This window comes from Falco naumanni, chromosome 3 (genome assembly GCF_017639655.2).
Source record: "Falco naumanni isolate bFalNau1 chromosome 3, bFalNau1.pat, whole genome shotgun sequence".
Lineage (NCBI taxonomy): Eukaryota > Metazoa > Chordata > Aves > Falconiformes > Falconidae > Falco > Falco naumanni.
In genome coordinates this window covers 46,801,971-46,818,938 of record NC_054056.1, presented here as the reverse complement: position 1 = coordinate 46,818,938, position 16,968 = coordinate 46,801,971, and the positions used below count along the sequence as shown (strand labels likewise).

The window sequence follows — 16,968 nt, the reverse complement described above, 5'->3', positions numbered from 1 at the left end:
TGAGTACATGGATGAAAACGAAAACTAGCTGGATCTCGTAATAATGTGTATGTAGGTTTTATTTTGTTCTTTTTTACAGCAGACATCTGATTCAGATAACTATGCTAGATATTGCATGAACAGCAGCATTCTATTTAAATTTTACATTCGAAAACAATTTGTGTCTTTTTAAATAAAGTATCCTGAGAGAAGTACCATGTCAGCCTAAGTGTCAGTACCACAGGTGCATCACGTTAGCTTTTTCAGTACAAATAACCGTGATCTTATGTGGCTTTATCAAAGCTGTGTGCATTTGTCTGATGTCTTAATCTATTCAAATAGGAAGTAATTTTGCTTTAGTTCTCATGAAGTCATTGTTAAAGGGATTTAAACTGCTCTAAATTATTTTTTTTATTGCACATTTTTTAACACAAAAAGATTCATAAATAATGAGTGGACAGTCATGCATGGAATCATTGGTAATCTGTGGCAGAGAGTGTGTTTTGCAGCAGAACTGGCAAGTGAGTATATCTAAACTTGGGGAATTGTGAAGTACATGCCAGTTACAGAAATTGTCCTACAGGGCAGAAAGTGGCCAAGGGAGTATGGTCTCATACATCGTAATAATAAAATATAATATACCAATAGCTAAAAAAAGTGGGTTTAGGTGTTATATTTGACAATTTTCCCATCTAAGACCAATAAAACCCACTTTTCTGCTAAAGCAAAAAAAAAACCAACACTGCACCGTTCACTTGTGGATGTGAGCAGCTTAGTGCGTATATTCACATCTTGGTTTTAGTGCTGTGGTCTGTGGGACTTTTTCTCCCCTTACCTTAGGGGTTTGAACTCCTTCAGTCTTGTCATAAAGGTTTCTGTGTATGTATTAATTTTATACTGTATTTTTAGTTTCAGCACATTTCTAAAGTACAAATGTTTTGTTTTGTCCCGTTTCTAGAGCTTATCTTTTAATGAGACAAGTTCCACCCTATTTACTTTTTTTCTTCACGTGATACATAACACCATCTTGCAGATTGGGAGCAGGTAAAAAAGGAGTTAGTTTTTCTGTGCATAGTGTGTTTAGTATTTTTGGTTGTTTGGGTTTTTTTTCTGTTAAGCAGGATTCTTTTAGTTGGCTCGGGATTTTTGATAGCTGTTTTTTAAAGATTTTTATTTCATGTTAATTTGAAATCTATCACTTAAAGTTCATAAAAGCATGAAGAGTTTGGAAGCAAATTCATATTGAATGGAATTTCTCTTTCCCACCTGGATGATGTTAACTGTGCACAGAATACATTCTTCTATAAATATTTAACTTTCTTAATTTAAAACTGCAGATGTAGTTCAAAAGAAAAAGACTTTAAAATGTTGGGTCCCATAGTAGCGAACAAAAGCAAGGTGACATCCAAGCAATCATGCAAAAGCCTTGTTAGTAGTTTCTGTATAGTGTAAAAATTTAAAAATGTTAAACCTTTTCTGCATAGCCTTGCTATTTGGCAAGTTACAATAGAAGTAAAAGGCAGTAACAATAGGAATTAAAATTATTGGCAGCTCCAGAATTAGGTATCAGATTATAGAGGGTAGCAATGCAGATTTTTTTCTTGTGTTGCTAGAGATGGTGATCTGGTATTTACGTTTTACCTGTAGATGGCAAATGTGTACCATGTCTAGAAAGCAAGTACTTGCATGATCTTTATTTGTAAATTCAGAGTGAGGTATTTTAGAAGTAATAGCTTCTTGCTGTTGAAAAAAATATTTATATTTTAGAATACTTAATCTCACAGGATTGAGTGAGAGGGAGAAAAACTTTCAAGGAGGCAAATAGAAGAGTTTTTATAGGTTTTTCTAGCAGCAATGCTTACAGTCCCTTTGGCAGGATCATGAGAATGCTGACATAGCATGCTGTTAGTAAGGACTTCAGTGTGTTTAATAAAAGTTTAATGGTTTTAATGAAAGTACTCCCTGACAACGCCCATTTCACACTTACTTAAATTCAGTCACAGCTTGGCTGAAAAAATTCTGTCTTGTGGAATGAATTTGCCATTTTTAAGTAGCTCATTCTCATTTGTTCAAAAAAAAAAACCAACCCCAAACCTGAAAATAAGTTTAGTAAATGAGTACACTTTCTGATGGTTGTCAAAAAGTCATCACAGCTAGTTAACATTCACCTGATATTTTAAGAAAAATGCTGATTGTTGAGTGGGTACCTAGAAAGAATCTTTTAATACCATTTAAGACGTTTACCAGAAGTCCAGAAAAATGTAATATAACTGCTAGAAAAATTGGCAGATGAATCAAAACAGGCAAGATCACAGCTAGAATGTAGTATGTGGCTCTGGTGTCCAGTTGCATAATTTCATTCTCTTCAGTTTCACTAAGCCATTCATGTAGTAATGGTGAAATAGACATTATAATGTAGTATCTCGCTGTTTCAAAGGACTGTCATGAAAAGAAGTCCCTTGGGTTTTGTGAGGCATACTGTTCTGTTGCCGCCAGCACAGAAAAATCCACAAGGTGGTGGGGAGCACTGTCCTCGGCAGCTTATCTAGAAGTGATAGGTTACTGTTACTGTGCATGGTCTTACTGGCTTTATACAAGTAACAAGATAGGGGCAGTATTAATGAACCTCCCCCTGGCCATGTCTGTGTGAATTCTCTGAAGCCATGAGAAACAAATCAAGATTTACTCTTCTGCAAAGTGACAACTGACAACTTCAGGGAACTGTTGAAGTGGGGGGGGGCAGGGAGAGGTTGGGTATCATTACAAGTAATAAGGGTTATCATTTCACAGGATGTAGTGGTTTTCCCTGATTAGAAGTAAGATAGCTTTAAGTCTGAGCAGTTAAAGGAGGATATAATTACAATTTACAGTATAGCTGGGATGTATAAAACCAGATCACTTGCTTTATTGGGCAAAGCCATCAGAAATTTCCCTAAGATTAAAGTCATATTTGTGGACGCACATCCCACCCCCGAAGAAAAAAGCCCATCAACCCCACAGAAAAGAAACAAAACCTCCCAAATACAAAATCTCAAGAAAATATTTTCCTTGGCCAGGTCATGCTGTGCAACTATAAACAAAGAATAAACACCTCAATAATAATTAAGTATTAATTATAGTTTGAAAGTTTTGTCCAGTGCACTTTGTTTCTTGTACAAGAATGCTTGTTTTGAAGCTCTGCAGGATGGAACATAAAGAATTACAAAGCTTAAATGAAGGATGGCTCTGCAGCTGAGGGAGGGAGGCGGCATTGAGGTTTGAGATCGGTTACATGTCTTACGTTTAATGACAGTTGTCTACTGGAGTTTGTTATGAATAAAGGAATACGTGGTTTTTTCCACTGTTTAACTTAAAACATCTCAAACAATATGTAGGCTCTTAGAGGAAAGAACAAACAAATCTATCTAAGGCTAATTAGCAAGAATGTACTTATTATTGAAATGTGTTATCCTTGAAAAAAGTGAATGTTTAATGGCTATTGCAATCTTCTTGTTGCATGTTTTTTTTATTTTTTTATTTTGTTATTCTTTACTAGGTACTACATACAGTGCTGTGGAATTCCACAGGGCTCCATTTTGTCAACCTTACTTTGCAGCTTATGCTATGGAGACATGGAAAACAAATTGCTCTGTGGAATACAGCAGGATGGGTAGGGATGCTTTGTTCAAGTGCTCTGTTATAGTAATGGATAACACATAGTATGTGTGTTAGATATTTTCTCTGAAGTTTGTCTTTGAATTTCAAGTATTTCCAACTCTCCATTAGGAGTGTGGTGCACACAAACATCTCTGCAGCTTCAGTGTTGCTGTGGTTGTTTGTGGGGGAATTTCCCTGTTTGTCATAAGATTAGGGAGAGAAGTGCTGAAAAGAAGCTTTCCCAGGTCTGTGGGTAGGAGACTTGTCCTTACAAAGAGCACAGTATTTAGGGATGCTGTAAGGAGTCTAACAAGCTCTTCTTGTACATCTAAGAAGTTTATCGTTCTCCCACACTCACTCCCACCATATCTGTGGTCTTTTGTCCTCAGACAAAATTGGATATTTGTTAGAGGCTTTCTGATACTCCAGGCTTCTGCCTCAGGGCTTTCCAATCCACCATCTCTAAATCTTAACATTTTATCAAGGTCACAGCTTTATTGCAGATTTTTTGCAAGATTCTTCTTTGAAGCCCTGTGTGGTTCTTGGTACATGTTCCAAGTCTTTGTGCCCTGTTCATGTCTGCTGCTTAGGAGCAGAAAGCTAGCCTGATAAAAGCTCTACCTCTTTATTATGTGTAAAAATTTGGGGGTCCCTTTTACCTCCATATGAACTGATGCCCAGCTGAATCTCAGATTAGGGTCTTTAGACATGAGCTGGACCCTGAAGCTTGTCTGTGTTCACACATCTCCTGCCATTGCTGTGAATCCTGTCCTGAGAAAGAAAAAAAAGAAACTAAGAAGTGTGTAGGAGTACTCCAGATAAGTGCGTCTGTCTGGTATCTCTTCTTGAGAGGCTCACTGGGTAATGGAAAGTCTCAGATATCTAATCATTTCCCTGCACAAGTAGTAGAGTTCTTCTCATAGGCTTTAGGATGCTCTGATGGTATGAGTCTAAAAAAGTCTAGCTGTCTTTTGCACTGAAATTATGAAGCTGATGCAGAAGAGTGTACTCTTTAACATGGCAGCTGGTTTTATGCAGAGCAGATTTTAGAATGTTATAGTGTCTGTTGAATTATTTTTATAGTTTTGTTTGACCTTTAAGTCAAAAAAACAACCTGGCTATTGACTTGGCTAGGTAAGTTGCAGCTGATCCGATCATAGTGATGGCAATTCTCCTGAAGAGGGGACTAGACAAGATCATCTCCAGAGGTTGTTCTCTATGATCTATTAGGCAGGATTTATCAGAAAAATACGGGCATGCTTGGGGCTTGAATTCTGTTGAAAAAGTAAATTCCGACCTTTACAGCGGTAGGTGGTAGTCTGTTTTACCTTCAAGTTACAGCTTCACAAACAAGTCATTACATGGTTAAACAAAGATACAGAGTTAGAGCACATCAAGAATCTGGTATCTGCTTGTGTACCTGGTGTTAAACCTCATTTCCTTGCTTGTGGATTAAGATACTGCAAACTCTCCCTTGGAAAAGTGCAAAACCTTGTATCTAAGAAACTGCTGTGGAGGAGTCTGTGTGCTGTGAATTCCTGTCATGTTTCGTGTAGCCAGCCTCTTTGCTTGCTTTTTTTTTTTTTTAAATCTATTTATAGGAAAGAAGCAGAACTGAGAATTCTTCATGAGTCTTGGTTTGGAGATGATATTGGCCTCTACCTTTGTGTGAATTAAAATGGGCCTGTTGTTGCTTTGAAGAATATGACAAACATTTGAAAGGATTACATATCAAGAAATCTAACATCAGTTTGTTCTTGATTACAGAGTCCTAATACGTCTCATTGATGACTTTTTGCTGCTTACACCACATCTAACTCAGGCAAGAACTTTTCTAAGGTATGCTATTAAAGACATTGTCTTTAAAGTAATAAGCATTAAACAACTTTTAGGTCATTCTTTTTCATCTTTATACGTGCTTGTACAGATAAGTATATTTGGTTTATGGCTTAATAATCAAGGGCTGTTTTGGAGTCCTTGCTGGTAGCCTGTGCTTGGGAAGAATCCTGATGGCTGTGTTCTTGATGGCCAACTAATGATCTGTTGCAGCTCAGATGGTGGGGGATTCGTGCTGAAGTTTAAATTAGGGACCTAGCTACTGATCTTGATGGAGCTTCTAGCAGCGTAAGTAGTGCAGACTAACCAAAGCAGCTGACAGTTGTCTTTTAAGACCATTTCCCCTCAAATTCTTAAAGAGGTCTTAGTAACATTCTTAAAGTGCTTTTATTGGGCAGGCATCTATTCCTGGGGAAAGAATGTAACTTTTCTCTGATCCGTTATTGCTAAGAATTTTCTGGTCATTAATAATCTGGGGTAAGTATTTGAAGATACTGATAGCATGGCAGCAAGCAGCTCTCACAGTTGTTTTAAAACAGTAATTCTTTATAATGCTTCAAAACTACCGGGTTTTTTTCTTTAAATTGGTCCCCAAAGTAGATTTCTGGTTACAATGGACGTGAATGGATATGGTCAGTATCCAAGAATAGTTCTGCTGATGCCAAAGCTAGTTTTAAGGACCCAAAGGAGTGGAGTGATCCTAAAGAAAAGCTGAGCATCTGAAATGCATTCAGTTGCGTCATGCTTTTCGGTAGTCGGAAAGATACAGCTCTGTTATTAGCTGATTTCCCCATCACCTTTCAGGCTAAGCACAGCTGGAGGTATAAATTGTACTAAATGGTGAATAATGTGTGTTGAAGACTTCATTTGTCCTCATTTCCGTATCAGAACAGAAAGAAATTTGTAGGGATGTATAGATTTACAGTTCTGGAAATAAGTCCAACTAAGAGGCTGGAGATGCCTCAAGCTGTTAATTTCTGTAACATTTCCTAAGCGTAATGTCACTTCCATTAGCATTGTGGCTGCTGTTCTACTTGCCCTTTGAAGTTACCTGCATCTTTGTTCTTTATCAACTTCTGCATCAGCTGTATTGATTTTCTCTAGACAAGTAGCCTCTTCAGTGCAAGTTTTCCAGAGCTGCTTAGAGGTCCTGTGAACTCTTCATCACAGATGGAGTAGTAACAGTTTTTCCTAATGTAGTATTAGAACTGGGGATTCAAGAAATTAATTTTGAGTAGACAGTGTTTGACTATTACTCCCCAAGAAGAAGAAGAAGAGGAGCCTGCCTCTTCCTCTCACTCCTTAAAAGGATGAAGCCTGCACATGAATACATTGCCAAGTAAGACAAACTGCTGCTTGTCCATGAGCCGACACTGCTGATCCAACGTGTAGTAGGTAAACAGCAGGCATTCTGGCACAGGAAACATCCTTAGGGAAAACTTTGTGGAGAAAGTTCGTAACTTTCCATCAGATAAATGAGGTTCCTGTTACATGGATTCTCCTTGGGTTTGTTAACTTTCAAAGCCAATAATTCTTCATCTGCCTTTTCCCAGTGATTTTGATCTTAGTGATTTCTGTGGGTGTGGTTTATATAGCTTGTCTCAAATGTTCCATGCCTTAAGTTCTTAATTTGCATTAAACTGTAAAAGTTTTTCTCCATTATCCTCATATCCTTAAGCTTATTTATTTATGCATTTATTTACCTCTAATGTGTTCAGGTTTTGGTTATTTCTAGCTGTGTTCCTTAACTGAAAGACTTGGCTATGGTTCCCTTTATTCTTTGATTTCTGGCCTTTTATGCAAGATCTCATGTGTTTTGCAGCATGTAGGTTTTTGTTTGCTTTTGCAGGGGAAGTTAGACTAACTGTTTGTATCTGTTTTAGGACTCTAGCAGCAGGTATTCCTGAATATGGCTTTTTAATAAACCACAAAAAGACAGTCGTGAATTTTCCTGCTGATGATATCCCAGAGTGTTCCAAATTAAAACAGCTGCCAGATTGTCGTTTGATCCCATGGTGTGGATTATTAATAGATACGCAGACACTTGAGGTTTACTGCGATTACTCCAGGTAAATAGATCTGAATAGTCCAGTGTCAGCTTTATAGTACGTTGTATATGGTGTGAGAAGAACATGAATCTCTTGTGAATGGTGTAGTTTAATTAACTGCAAAATAGATTTTACAATTCTGTTTCTTATACAGTAGTCTAAAGATTTTATTCTGCTGTGCAGCCTGCTATTTTCTTCAACCCCTCCTAGTGGAATGTAGGTACCATTTACACCATCAAATGTTGCACAGGTCACTAATGATCAGAAGTCATATACCATATGGTGACTACATGGTTCTGAGAAAGCTTGTGCAATAACCTCAGTTCAGCTTCTTTCACCATTATGCACTGCATTGTACTTGAAGTCTACATGTAGCTAACTACATTTATTGTTCTGAAATCATTTTTTTCTGTACCTTCCTAAAAGAAGCAGTAAGGATGATGTGAACTTCAGATTGGAATTAATTTTTGCATCGTCTAGGGGGACTAGTAATACTTTCAACATCAGAGATGTTCCCTCCGGTACACTTCAGATGGTAGTGCAGGGGACAAGTAATTTCTCTTTAAACTAGCAGCCTTGACTATATACACAAAGCAGTCTGAAGCGGTGTAGAACTCGGGACAGGACATTGTATCCTACTGAGAAGCTCTGTAGACCCTTTACATAGACTGCTAGAGATGGCATTAGACATTTACTAAAGATTAACAAGAAAGAACTGTTTAAACTGAAGGGTAATACTGCTGTATTATTGACCACATTTAGTATAAACAGCCCATGCAAGTGGGAAATCAGGAGGAAGTTTTCCGTCACCAGAGTGGTGAAGTTCTTTAGTAGTCTTCCACAACAGAAAGGCTTGGTCACTGTAGGAAAGGAATTTGTATGACATGATTTTCTGTAACAACAGAGAACTAAAACCAACAGCAAAAGAGGTTCATTCACTAGTTGTGTTTCTAAAAGAGACAGTTTATGTTGATGAGGGTATTGGTGCTACTGGTCTGGGAGACACCAGTCAGAATTCTGAGGGCTTTTAAGTAACTGCAGTGCCAGGGTGAACTGAGATGGCTTCCAGCCTAAGCTCCTGCGTTGCCTGGCTGTCACAGAAGTCATTAATAATGGTCTGGCTAGACCATGTGTTTTAGAAATAAGTCTAGTTTGTGCTTGAAGTTACTGGTTTGGGGTTTTTTAGCAGGGTGAATTATTCAGCCCTCAGGTACTGAGGTAATTCCTTAGCTAATAGTCTTAATGCCACAATGTCTAGTCTCTTTCTAAATTTAATTTAGTTAATAGTCGTCTTTTAGCTACTGGCTCATTGGTCAGCAGGCAAGCTCTGTAACATGAGAAGTTAAATGAGGCTTACTTTACAGAATTGAATTTAGTCTGTTAACTCACGGAATTTAATTACTTTTTTTTTTTTTTTTTTCCTAGTTATACCTATACTTCTATCAGATCAAGTCTTTCCTTCAATTCAAGTAGAACAGCTGGGACAAGCATGAAATACAAATTGATTAGAGTCCTCAAACTGAAATGCCATTATTTATTTCTTGATTTACAGGTGGGAATATAGAAATGGATGTTTGGGAATATTGTGATTAATGATACAGAGCTTTAAATCTGCTTTGAGTTCTAACATACAGAATTGGTGTTGAGAGGTAATGTACATAATCTGGAAGTGTTGACATCAGCTAAAATATGGGGTCTCAGCACCTTCCAGAACTGAGCCTTCACAATATTGTTAACTTAGGTGCGTTAAAGAAATCTTCAAAGTTTAGCGTAAAATGTGTTTTTCTCTAGATCTCTAAATCATCTTATGCTGTTGAACTTGAACAAATCCTATCGTGACACTAAAATATTCCTATAGCTCTGTTTCTGTTCTGTTCTAGATCAACAGCCTTAGAACAGTTGTCATTAACATCTACAAAATATTTTTACTTCAGGCTTACAGGTAGGTCACTGTCTTCTGAAGTAACTCTGATTATTTCATTCCTCTTTCTTGACACATGGAGGAGCTACGGGCTAGGAGAAAGTGTGCCATATAAATGTGCAGTGGTAAATGTCAGTAATAAGTCATGTTACTGTTTTAACACCATTCTTACATAATATTATTAGATTCAGGATACAGGATTATATTGTGTGTGTTTAAGTGACATTTCACTAAATGGATTTTCAGTGTCTCTTGATATTGACAGCTGACCTCAAGAAAAGCAGTCTGTTTTACTTCAGGAGGATGAAGAGAAGCCCGATCACTCATTAACCAGTTTATATTTAGAACTTTGTATCTATTAAAATCATATAGAACTTTGACTGGTATAACTTCACGTAAAGTGAGGTTTCATTCTACTAAGTTAATTGCAGTTTCTTAGCTGCTGCTGCTGTCTTAATTGCTCCTTAGTTTTATCTTGGGGTTTGTGAGCTGTTTTTGACCAGCAGAGGAAGTGAATGTTTTAACAAGGATAAGGGAAAGGAATCAAGACTGATAAACAATTTGGGAGAAAATACTAATCTCTGTGCATTGAAGACTGAATGATTTGCAGCACCAAGTAACTGTTTACTGTTTTAACACAAAAAGGTGTAAGAGGTGCTTCCCTCTACAGAATCAGATGTTGCTCTCTTGTTTAGCTCATACTTGCTAGGAAGTGATATTTTAGTTTTGTTCTTAAATTCAGCTTGGTCCACATTCACCCTGTATCGTTCTTTTGTCTAAGAAGTGGTACAGCACTGATGTATCAAACTCTTAAACTTTGTGTTGTGAATTACTTACGGTTTTTCTCTGTTGGACATGATTACATAGTTACTTTTGATTGCTTTTACGGTAGCACTCTAACAAAGGCCTTTATGTTAGAGTACCTTTTAAAAACTGACCACCATGCTAACAGCATGTGAGATTGATTCAGCCAGAGCTGTGTGATGCAATATGGTAATTATGTTTATCCTTTAAATATTTTAAAATTTTAGAATTTCTTTATATGATTAAATTTATGCTGAGTTAATTTAATAAGCAAGTATATACAATGTTGGGTAATGGAAAACGAGCACTGTAATTGTTGACTGTATTCAGCGTAAGCAGGATTATAATGCCAGAGTCTAAGGAGAAAAAAAAAGCCATCAGTTTTAAAATATGTCCAAACAAAGGTGTAAGGCAGTATACATACAATACAAGCGATTTCCATAGAATTGCTTCCAAATAGACAAAAGAGTGGGCATCCTGATCTGTAGAACACTATGTCATTTGGAGGTCTGTTTTCCTGAAGTCCTGAACAGAATTTGTTGTGGAGTTTTGTTTTGTTTTTTCTTCCTTTCACACTCATGTGGGTGTTCCCTGGTTGCATGGCTGTGATATGGAATAGGTGAGAATGTGTTAACTTTCCCTACACATAAGACAGTCATTGTCCTCAGAAGAGAATTCTGTTATGAAGGCAGATGGCTTCATGATCTTCTTTAAGCACAAAATTTAGAAACAAATCATATGTGTTCACAGGAGAGGTGTCATATGCTAACAGTGTTGTTATAGTTAAAAGACTGCTGGGTGCTTTTAAATGTTGTATAATGCCTAAGGTATGTAATCATAGTTTCACTTGAAATTGAAAATCACTTGTGATTCAATGGGCTGTTTTTTTTGATCAGGTTCCATGCCTGTGTTCTCCAGCTTCCATTCAACCAGCAAGTTAAAAATAATCCTCATTTCTTCCTAAGGATTATCTCTGAGACTGCATCATGCTGCTATGCTATCCTGCAAGCAAAAAACAGAGGTATAATGGCAATGAAGTAGCATGTTTGGGTTTTGGTTTCTTTTTTCTAGACAAACAAAGACTGAATGTGCAGTCAGATCAGGTAACTTTGAGATAAATAATAAAAAATATGGAATGCATGATGGGAATCACTGCTTTTTTTTGTTCTTAAACTCAGTTTTCTGAAGATACTAAAATGTTTCAGTTTTTTGTTCTCTGCTGATATAGAAGACTTCATTGACTACACGAGTTTTTAATAGAAGCTGTTGGAGTAATTTTATAGAAAGATAGGATAGGTCAGACACTTCTTAATGCTTATCATTTTCAGTGACATTATTTTCCTGTTCTGTCTCTAGGTGTTACTTTAGGTAACAAACGTGCATCTGGTGCGTTCCCTTCTGAGGCAGCAGAATGGCTCTGCTACCATGCCTTCACTGTCAAACTGGGAAACCACAAAGTTATCTACAAATGCCTGCTTAAGCCCCTACAAACCTGTAAGTATACTGTTATTTTTACAGTTTGAAATATGGCTAATGGTAATAAAATTTGGAATCTAATGGCTTTTTAAGGTTTTCTTATCGTAAAATGTTGTTCTAAAATGTACATTAATGAACTTGCTGATTTTAATCAAATTTGCTAAGTATAATAGGCAAATTGAAATGGTACATTTTTCAGCACTGCATGTTCTAGAGCCTTGTTCTTATGGGACAGTTGTTGATACTTGGCACTCAGTAAGTTTGTGCAGTTCAGCTTAATTAAGATTGGGTCAATCATATAAGCATTCTCAGCAGGTTTAACTGAATGAAATATGAATGCTTAGATTTCTATTTTTAAAAATGTACTTTAACTGGCAACTAAGTAAGTGCATCCCACAATAAGAACTCTTACCAAAAAAGTGTCACTGGGATTGCTTTGAAACAGAAGCACTTGCTGTGCTGAGTGTGCTGTATTGGAGTAGAGTTGAGTGGTGTCAGCAAATCTCTGACTCTCCTACTCGGTGGAAGAAGCTGTCTGTGTACCTGGCCTCTGGGGAGCTCTCTCTTTGATCAGTTGTGCGGTCTGTCCCCAGGCCAGCCACAGAAATAATAGAAGTTTCAGTTCTGAGTTATTAAAAGTGAGCAGCAGTAGGTTTTTCTGAAACAATCAATCCTGTTGAATTCAACTGCAGTGCAGGGCAGACTCACAACAGTGACTGTAATTTGCACTCCAAGTGAGTCATCACTTGGGCAGTTTTATTATATGGTACAGAGAAATTCTTTGGTCTGGTTCCAGAATAATCCCTATTTTATTTGAAATGCATCCCAAGCTTCCCTCGACACTGCTGAAGCCCACTGTCCCATAAGCAGAGCAGTTCTGCTTTTGGAATTGAGCATTTCTTTCACGTGTCAAAGGCTTGCAGCAGCACTGAGTGCAAACAAGTCTGGTTTTTGGTGGTACAGTGTGAATGTATCAAAGATGACACAGACATTTACAACAAACAGACTGATGGCTGGGATTGCACCAGGCCTGTTCCTGACAGCTATGGACTTTCTGTATGGAGCAGAACTCCAGCAGCCTCTCCCAGAGAAGCTCCTTCTCTGAGTTACTCATTGACACCAAAACCAGAGGCACCATGCTTGATCACTGCTGCTGAGAAGCCAGTTCTGTTCAGCCCTTCTAGAAGTACCAGGGGAAGCAGACCTGCCTCCAGGAAAGGAAGAGGTGACTGCTTGCTTCACTTGGAGAGGACAAAAACTGAGGAACTGAGCAGAGAATGCAGCAGTCACACCCAGCAGAACAGCAGCTTCTCTGGGAGCTGTGTCACTTCTCTAAGATCCATATAGAGCACATCTGAGTTTTCATCTCTAATGCTGAAGGTTTTACTCTTGGGATCTTTGACTGGCGGACCATAATCCAAGCCAAAGGCCACCCATCTTTCTCTGTGCATGCTTTGCTGTTGAATCTGTTCAGGGTAGAGGTGCAGCCCCGGGCAGCTTTATTGTTAACCAGTACCTCGTCTTCCATGGGTGTGTGCATCTGCTGTAGAAGTAGTCTCTGTTGTCCAGAAAATCACATCACCACAGGTACCAGGGAGAATGGGCTGGGAAGCAGAAGCAGAATTTTCCTTGTTTGAGTAACGGTTGTTGTTAGGTTCCTTCTGCTGTACCTGTACAGCACCTTGCCTCACCACAATATTGACTCGAAACTTACACGTGTCCAGGCCTAACTCTGTACGCAGAGTTTCTAACCCAGAAGGAAAAGCTGACCATCTTATTAGTTGGCTTCTCTGGCAGTGAGAATTGCCCTTGCAGAAATGGAATAACCTTGCTTTCTAAATTTCTGGGGAGAACTATTGATGTTGTACTTGCTAAGTATTGTGGGGGTGGAGCAGGAAAAGACCAAAAGCAAGTAGAAAATTAGTAGCAACATGCTCTTCAAAAGAGTTATTTCCAGCTATTCTTTCATAAATCTTACTTTCTCTGAGGCAGAATCCATTCTTCTCATCCATAAAGCCAAGACAACTCTCTTTATCTACAAGGCCCAGTTTCTTTTGGAAATACCTGAGATATCAAGTACACTGCTGAAAGATCAAGGGTTCAGAGGTCTTTGTTTAGTGGCTGTTTAAACAATTAGCAGGCTGTGACTTGTTTTTATTGCAAAACTTTTTAAGATGGAAGCTTTTTCTGTGATGGCCCAATCTCTGAGAGATCTCAATTTGCTTATATCCTGGAAATCATACCCATACTTCCACTAGCCCTGTTCTGTCGGTGCTGCAAGGGTTCATACAATACTTGGTGAAGCACTTCTGTAGTTGCTATTACAAAAAGGACCCAAAACATCTACTAGGTAGTTTGGCAGGAAGCTAGCTGTTTGGCATCAACTTGTCATGCAACTTTCTTACCAGTGACTGTTATTTTGAGAGCTGCTTTGACTGCAGGTATATTTTTTTCACACCTGCCTTTCTCCTTCCTTGAAGATTTGGTTGAGGTTTTAAAAATCATTTCAAACTGTTTTTGAAAAGGAACTGAGAAGGCCCTAGGTGCTCCACCTAGGGGCTGAGCAGAAGGAAGGTGAGGCATCAGTGTACTGGTACTGTAAAGATGTACAAAGACATCTTGTGATCTGTAGTGATGAGTCATGTGCACACCATTGGTGTGGACGTGCATTATTATCTCCATGTCTCCACGATCTCTGATCATAGATAAAGACTTCTCAGTCACCTGACTGCATGTGGTGTTTATATATGTATTTTCTTCCAAATTTAATGAGATACTAAGTTTCCCAGTCCTGCAGGAACACAATCCATGTAAAGAGACATCGATAGGTAGTTTTCTATTCAGTCTTACAAGTTAGTTTTGTTTGGCCTGCATCAGACTTATTCCTGGGTAATGTTGTTGTAATCAGAACATCACACTGTAAGAGAAGGTTAGTACAGAGCTGATTATTACGTAGAGATACTGGCGTTAATTTTAAACACTGTTTTAAATTTTGTCTTACTTCTGGAAATCAGGTAGCATGTGTGGATGTCAGAATAGCTGTGAGAGGGAAGTCACTGATTCTCGGGTGTGTTCCTGTAAAGTTGCTTCAGGATCTCTATATGGCACAGCAATCTGTAGCACAGAGATAACCAAGGCTGGTTATAGCGCCTGTGTTGACTTAACAGCTATACTTCTTGTTGTCATTTCAGAGTTTGTATCAGCTATATAAAACCCATTACCCCTGTTGATCATGTTGTTGACAGGTATTAATATAAACTTAATTCTTTTTCTTGTGTCCCTGCATGTGCCCTTCCATTACTCCCTGTGGGAATCAATACCAAGCTCACAGGTTTTGGGGAGGAAGTTCTTCCTACTATTCCAAAACCTGTTAAATATGAACATCAGGGGCTTGTCAGTATGAGCAGTCATCATTCTTCAGTTAAGTATTTAAAACATAGTTACTGTTTAACATCCTTCCTATTATGACCAGTGGGGAAAGGAGCAAGAGTTTTTCCTTATCATGATAAGATATAAATACATCATCTATCTTATTTCCAAATACAGAACAAATGTTTATTGAGCACTTCTGCCCTTTCTGCACCATGCACAATTTTGCCAACTCTGTTTAGGTAATGGACTCAAACTGTTGCTAGGATTTTACATGTTCTTCCTAGTCTTGAAAAAGTTCTTTTTATTGTCTAGAATTCTGTTGAGAATAGACTCAGTGATCTTCTGTCTTTAAAAAATTTTATATCCTTTTATAAAAAATTGCATTCTTAAGAGCCTTGTTTAGTCTCCAAAATATTCCACTATAAGGGTGGCTTTCAAGTTAGCCTCTCTTTTCTTACAAGGAAACAACAGAGAGAATTGCTATGGCCAGTCTTACAGCAAAAGGTGCATTTTCCACATTATTTTGTTTAAATCTTTTTTTGTGTATGTCAGTTCCAAGTATAGGCTACTTTGATGACATATCTCAAAGCAGAGGGGCAAAGGAACAGTTTGTGCGTACCTTCCTGCTGTAGGTAAACAGCAGCAGCCAGATAAGGACCTGTCCCTTGTGTCCATTGTTCAAAATAGGGTCTTTCAAAGTAACTGTAGTTTGACAGAAGGCCTTTTTTTTTTTTTTTTTTTTTTTTGGTGGATACAGTTATTCAATAAATGTTCTTACACTTTTCAATAAAATTTCAAAATTCTTAAGTTCAAACAAAGGAAGTGTAACAAGGACATAGTAGAAGGACTTTGCTCTGGTTTTTCTTAGTTTGTTAGTGTTTTCGTGTATGATTTTTAACCTTTTTATTAGCCTGATTTAAGGGCAGAAGAATAGTAGTATATTTTATCATAGCTTTTTATATCCCCACATTCCAGGTGTTCCAACTTTTTAATTGCATTCAGCTAGTATTGATTTCATTACTTTATTAGCATTTTCCCTAAAACAAAATTGTTAGTTACTTGCAGTAGTAATGATTTTTTTCTGATATTTTGGTAGGTAAGATGCAGCTACGCAGGAAGATCCCAAAGGATACTATGGCACTACTGAAGGCGGCAACAGAACCATCTGTTACTCAAGATTTCAAAACTATCATGGATTAACTGGTTGAAGTTTATTTTGTAATTCTTCCAGGTTTGAAAATAAATGCTATGTTTTTAGATGACTTTTCTCTGTAGTTTATTTTGGTAAAGTGGACCAAAAGCAACTTCACTCAGAAGTTTTTCATGTTTGTTTCTCAGGTACCACACAAGGACTTAAGAAGAGCATACAGTTTTGTTAATGCCTTCTTGTTTGTGTTTATCTTTAAATTCACAGGCTATTCAAAGTAATTTACTTGATTTTGTTCAGTAATTCCCATCTTCTTGAAGAAGGCGTCATTAAACTATGTTCTGTACGAACAGATCTACTTTCTTGTTTCAGTGTGTTGTTTCTGAAGAGCTGTTCTTTGCTTCTCTGTGTTGCAGACTACTTTATAATAAATTGTCTGGTTAATTTTAATAACATTTACTTGTCTCCAGTATCTTTATTTTATAGTAATCTTTAACATCCTCCCCAGCTGTGTTATGTCCTGAAAGACAGTTTGCACAAGGCAAGTGCATTTCATGGCTTTACCTAGCAAGATGTACAGGTTAGAAATTTTATGCAACAAATACAACAAATATGCCAAAATTTCAGTGTCAGAGCTGGTTGTATTTAATGTATGGTTTATGTATTTTGAGTACTTGGTGATATTTTTAATACGGTGATGTACAGAAAGATGGTGGTGCCTACACAACAAAAGTTCTTGATTAGATAAT

At 37.6% G+C, this 16,968-nt stretch overlaps 1 protein-coding gene across 2 annotated transcripts in view; it reads left to right on the top strand.

Moving 5' to 3' along the window:
• TERT (telomerase reverse transcriptase) overlaps positions 1-16,629 on the top strand; it is a 33,763-nt gene extending 17,134 nt beyond the window's left edge. For both annotated transcript variants that reach the window (XM_040587508.1, XM_040587507.1), the window contains exons 8-16: positions 938-1,023; positions 3,515-3,628; positions 5,383-5,454; positions 7,335-7,520; positions 8,925-9,051; positions 9,380-9,441; positions 11,121-11,245; positions 11,581-11,718; positions 16,169-16,629. In XM_040587508.1, the coding sequence (XP_040443442.1) occupies positions 938-1,023; positions 3,515-3,628; positions 5,383-5,454; positions 7,335-7,520; positions 8,925-9,051; positions 9,380-9,441; positions 11,121-11,245; positions 11,581-11,718; positions 16,169-16,272 (1,014 nt within the window). In that variant the 3' untranslated portion in view covers positions 16,273-16,629. The remainder of the gene's footprint in view (positions 1-937; positions 1,024-3,514; positions 3,629-5,382; positions 5,455-7,334; positions 7,521-8,924; positions 9,052-9,379; positions 9,442-11,120; positions 11,246-11,580; positions 11,719-16,168) is intronic.
• The last annotated feature ends 339 nt before the right edge of the window (positions 16,630-16,968 follow it).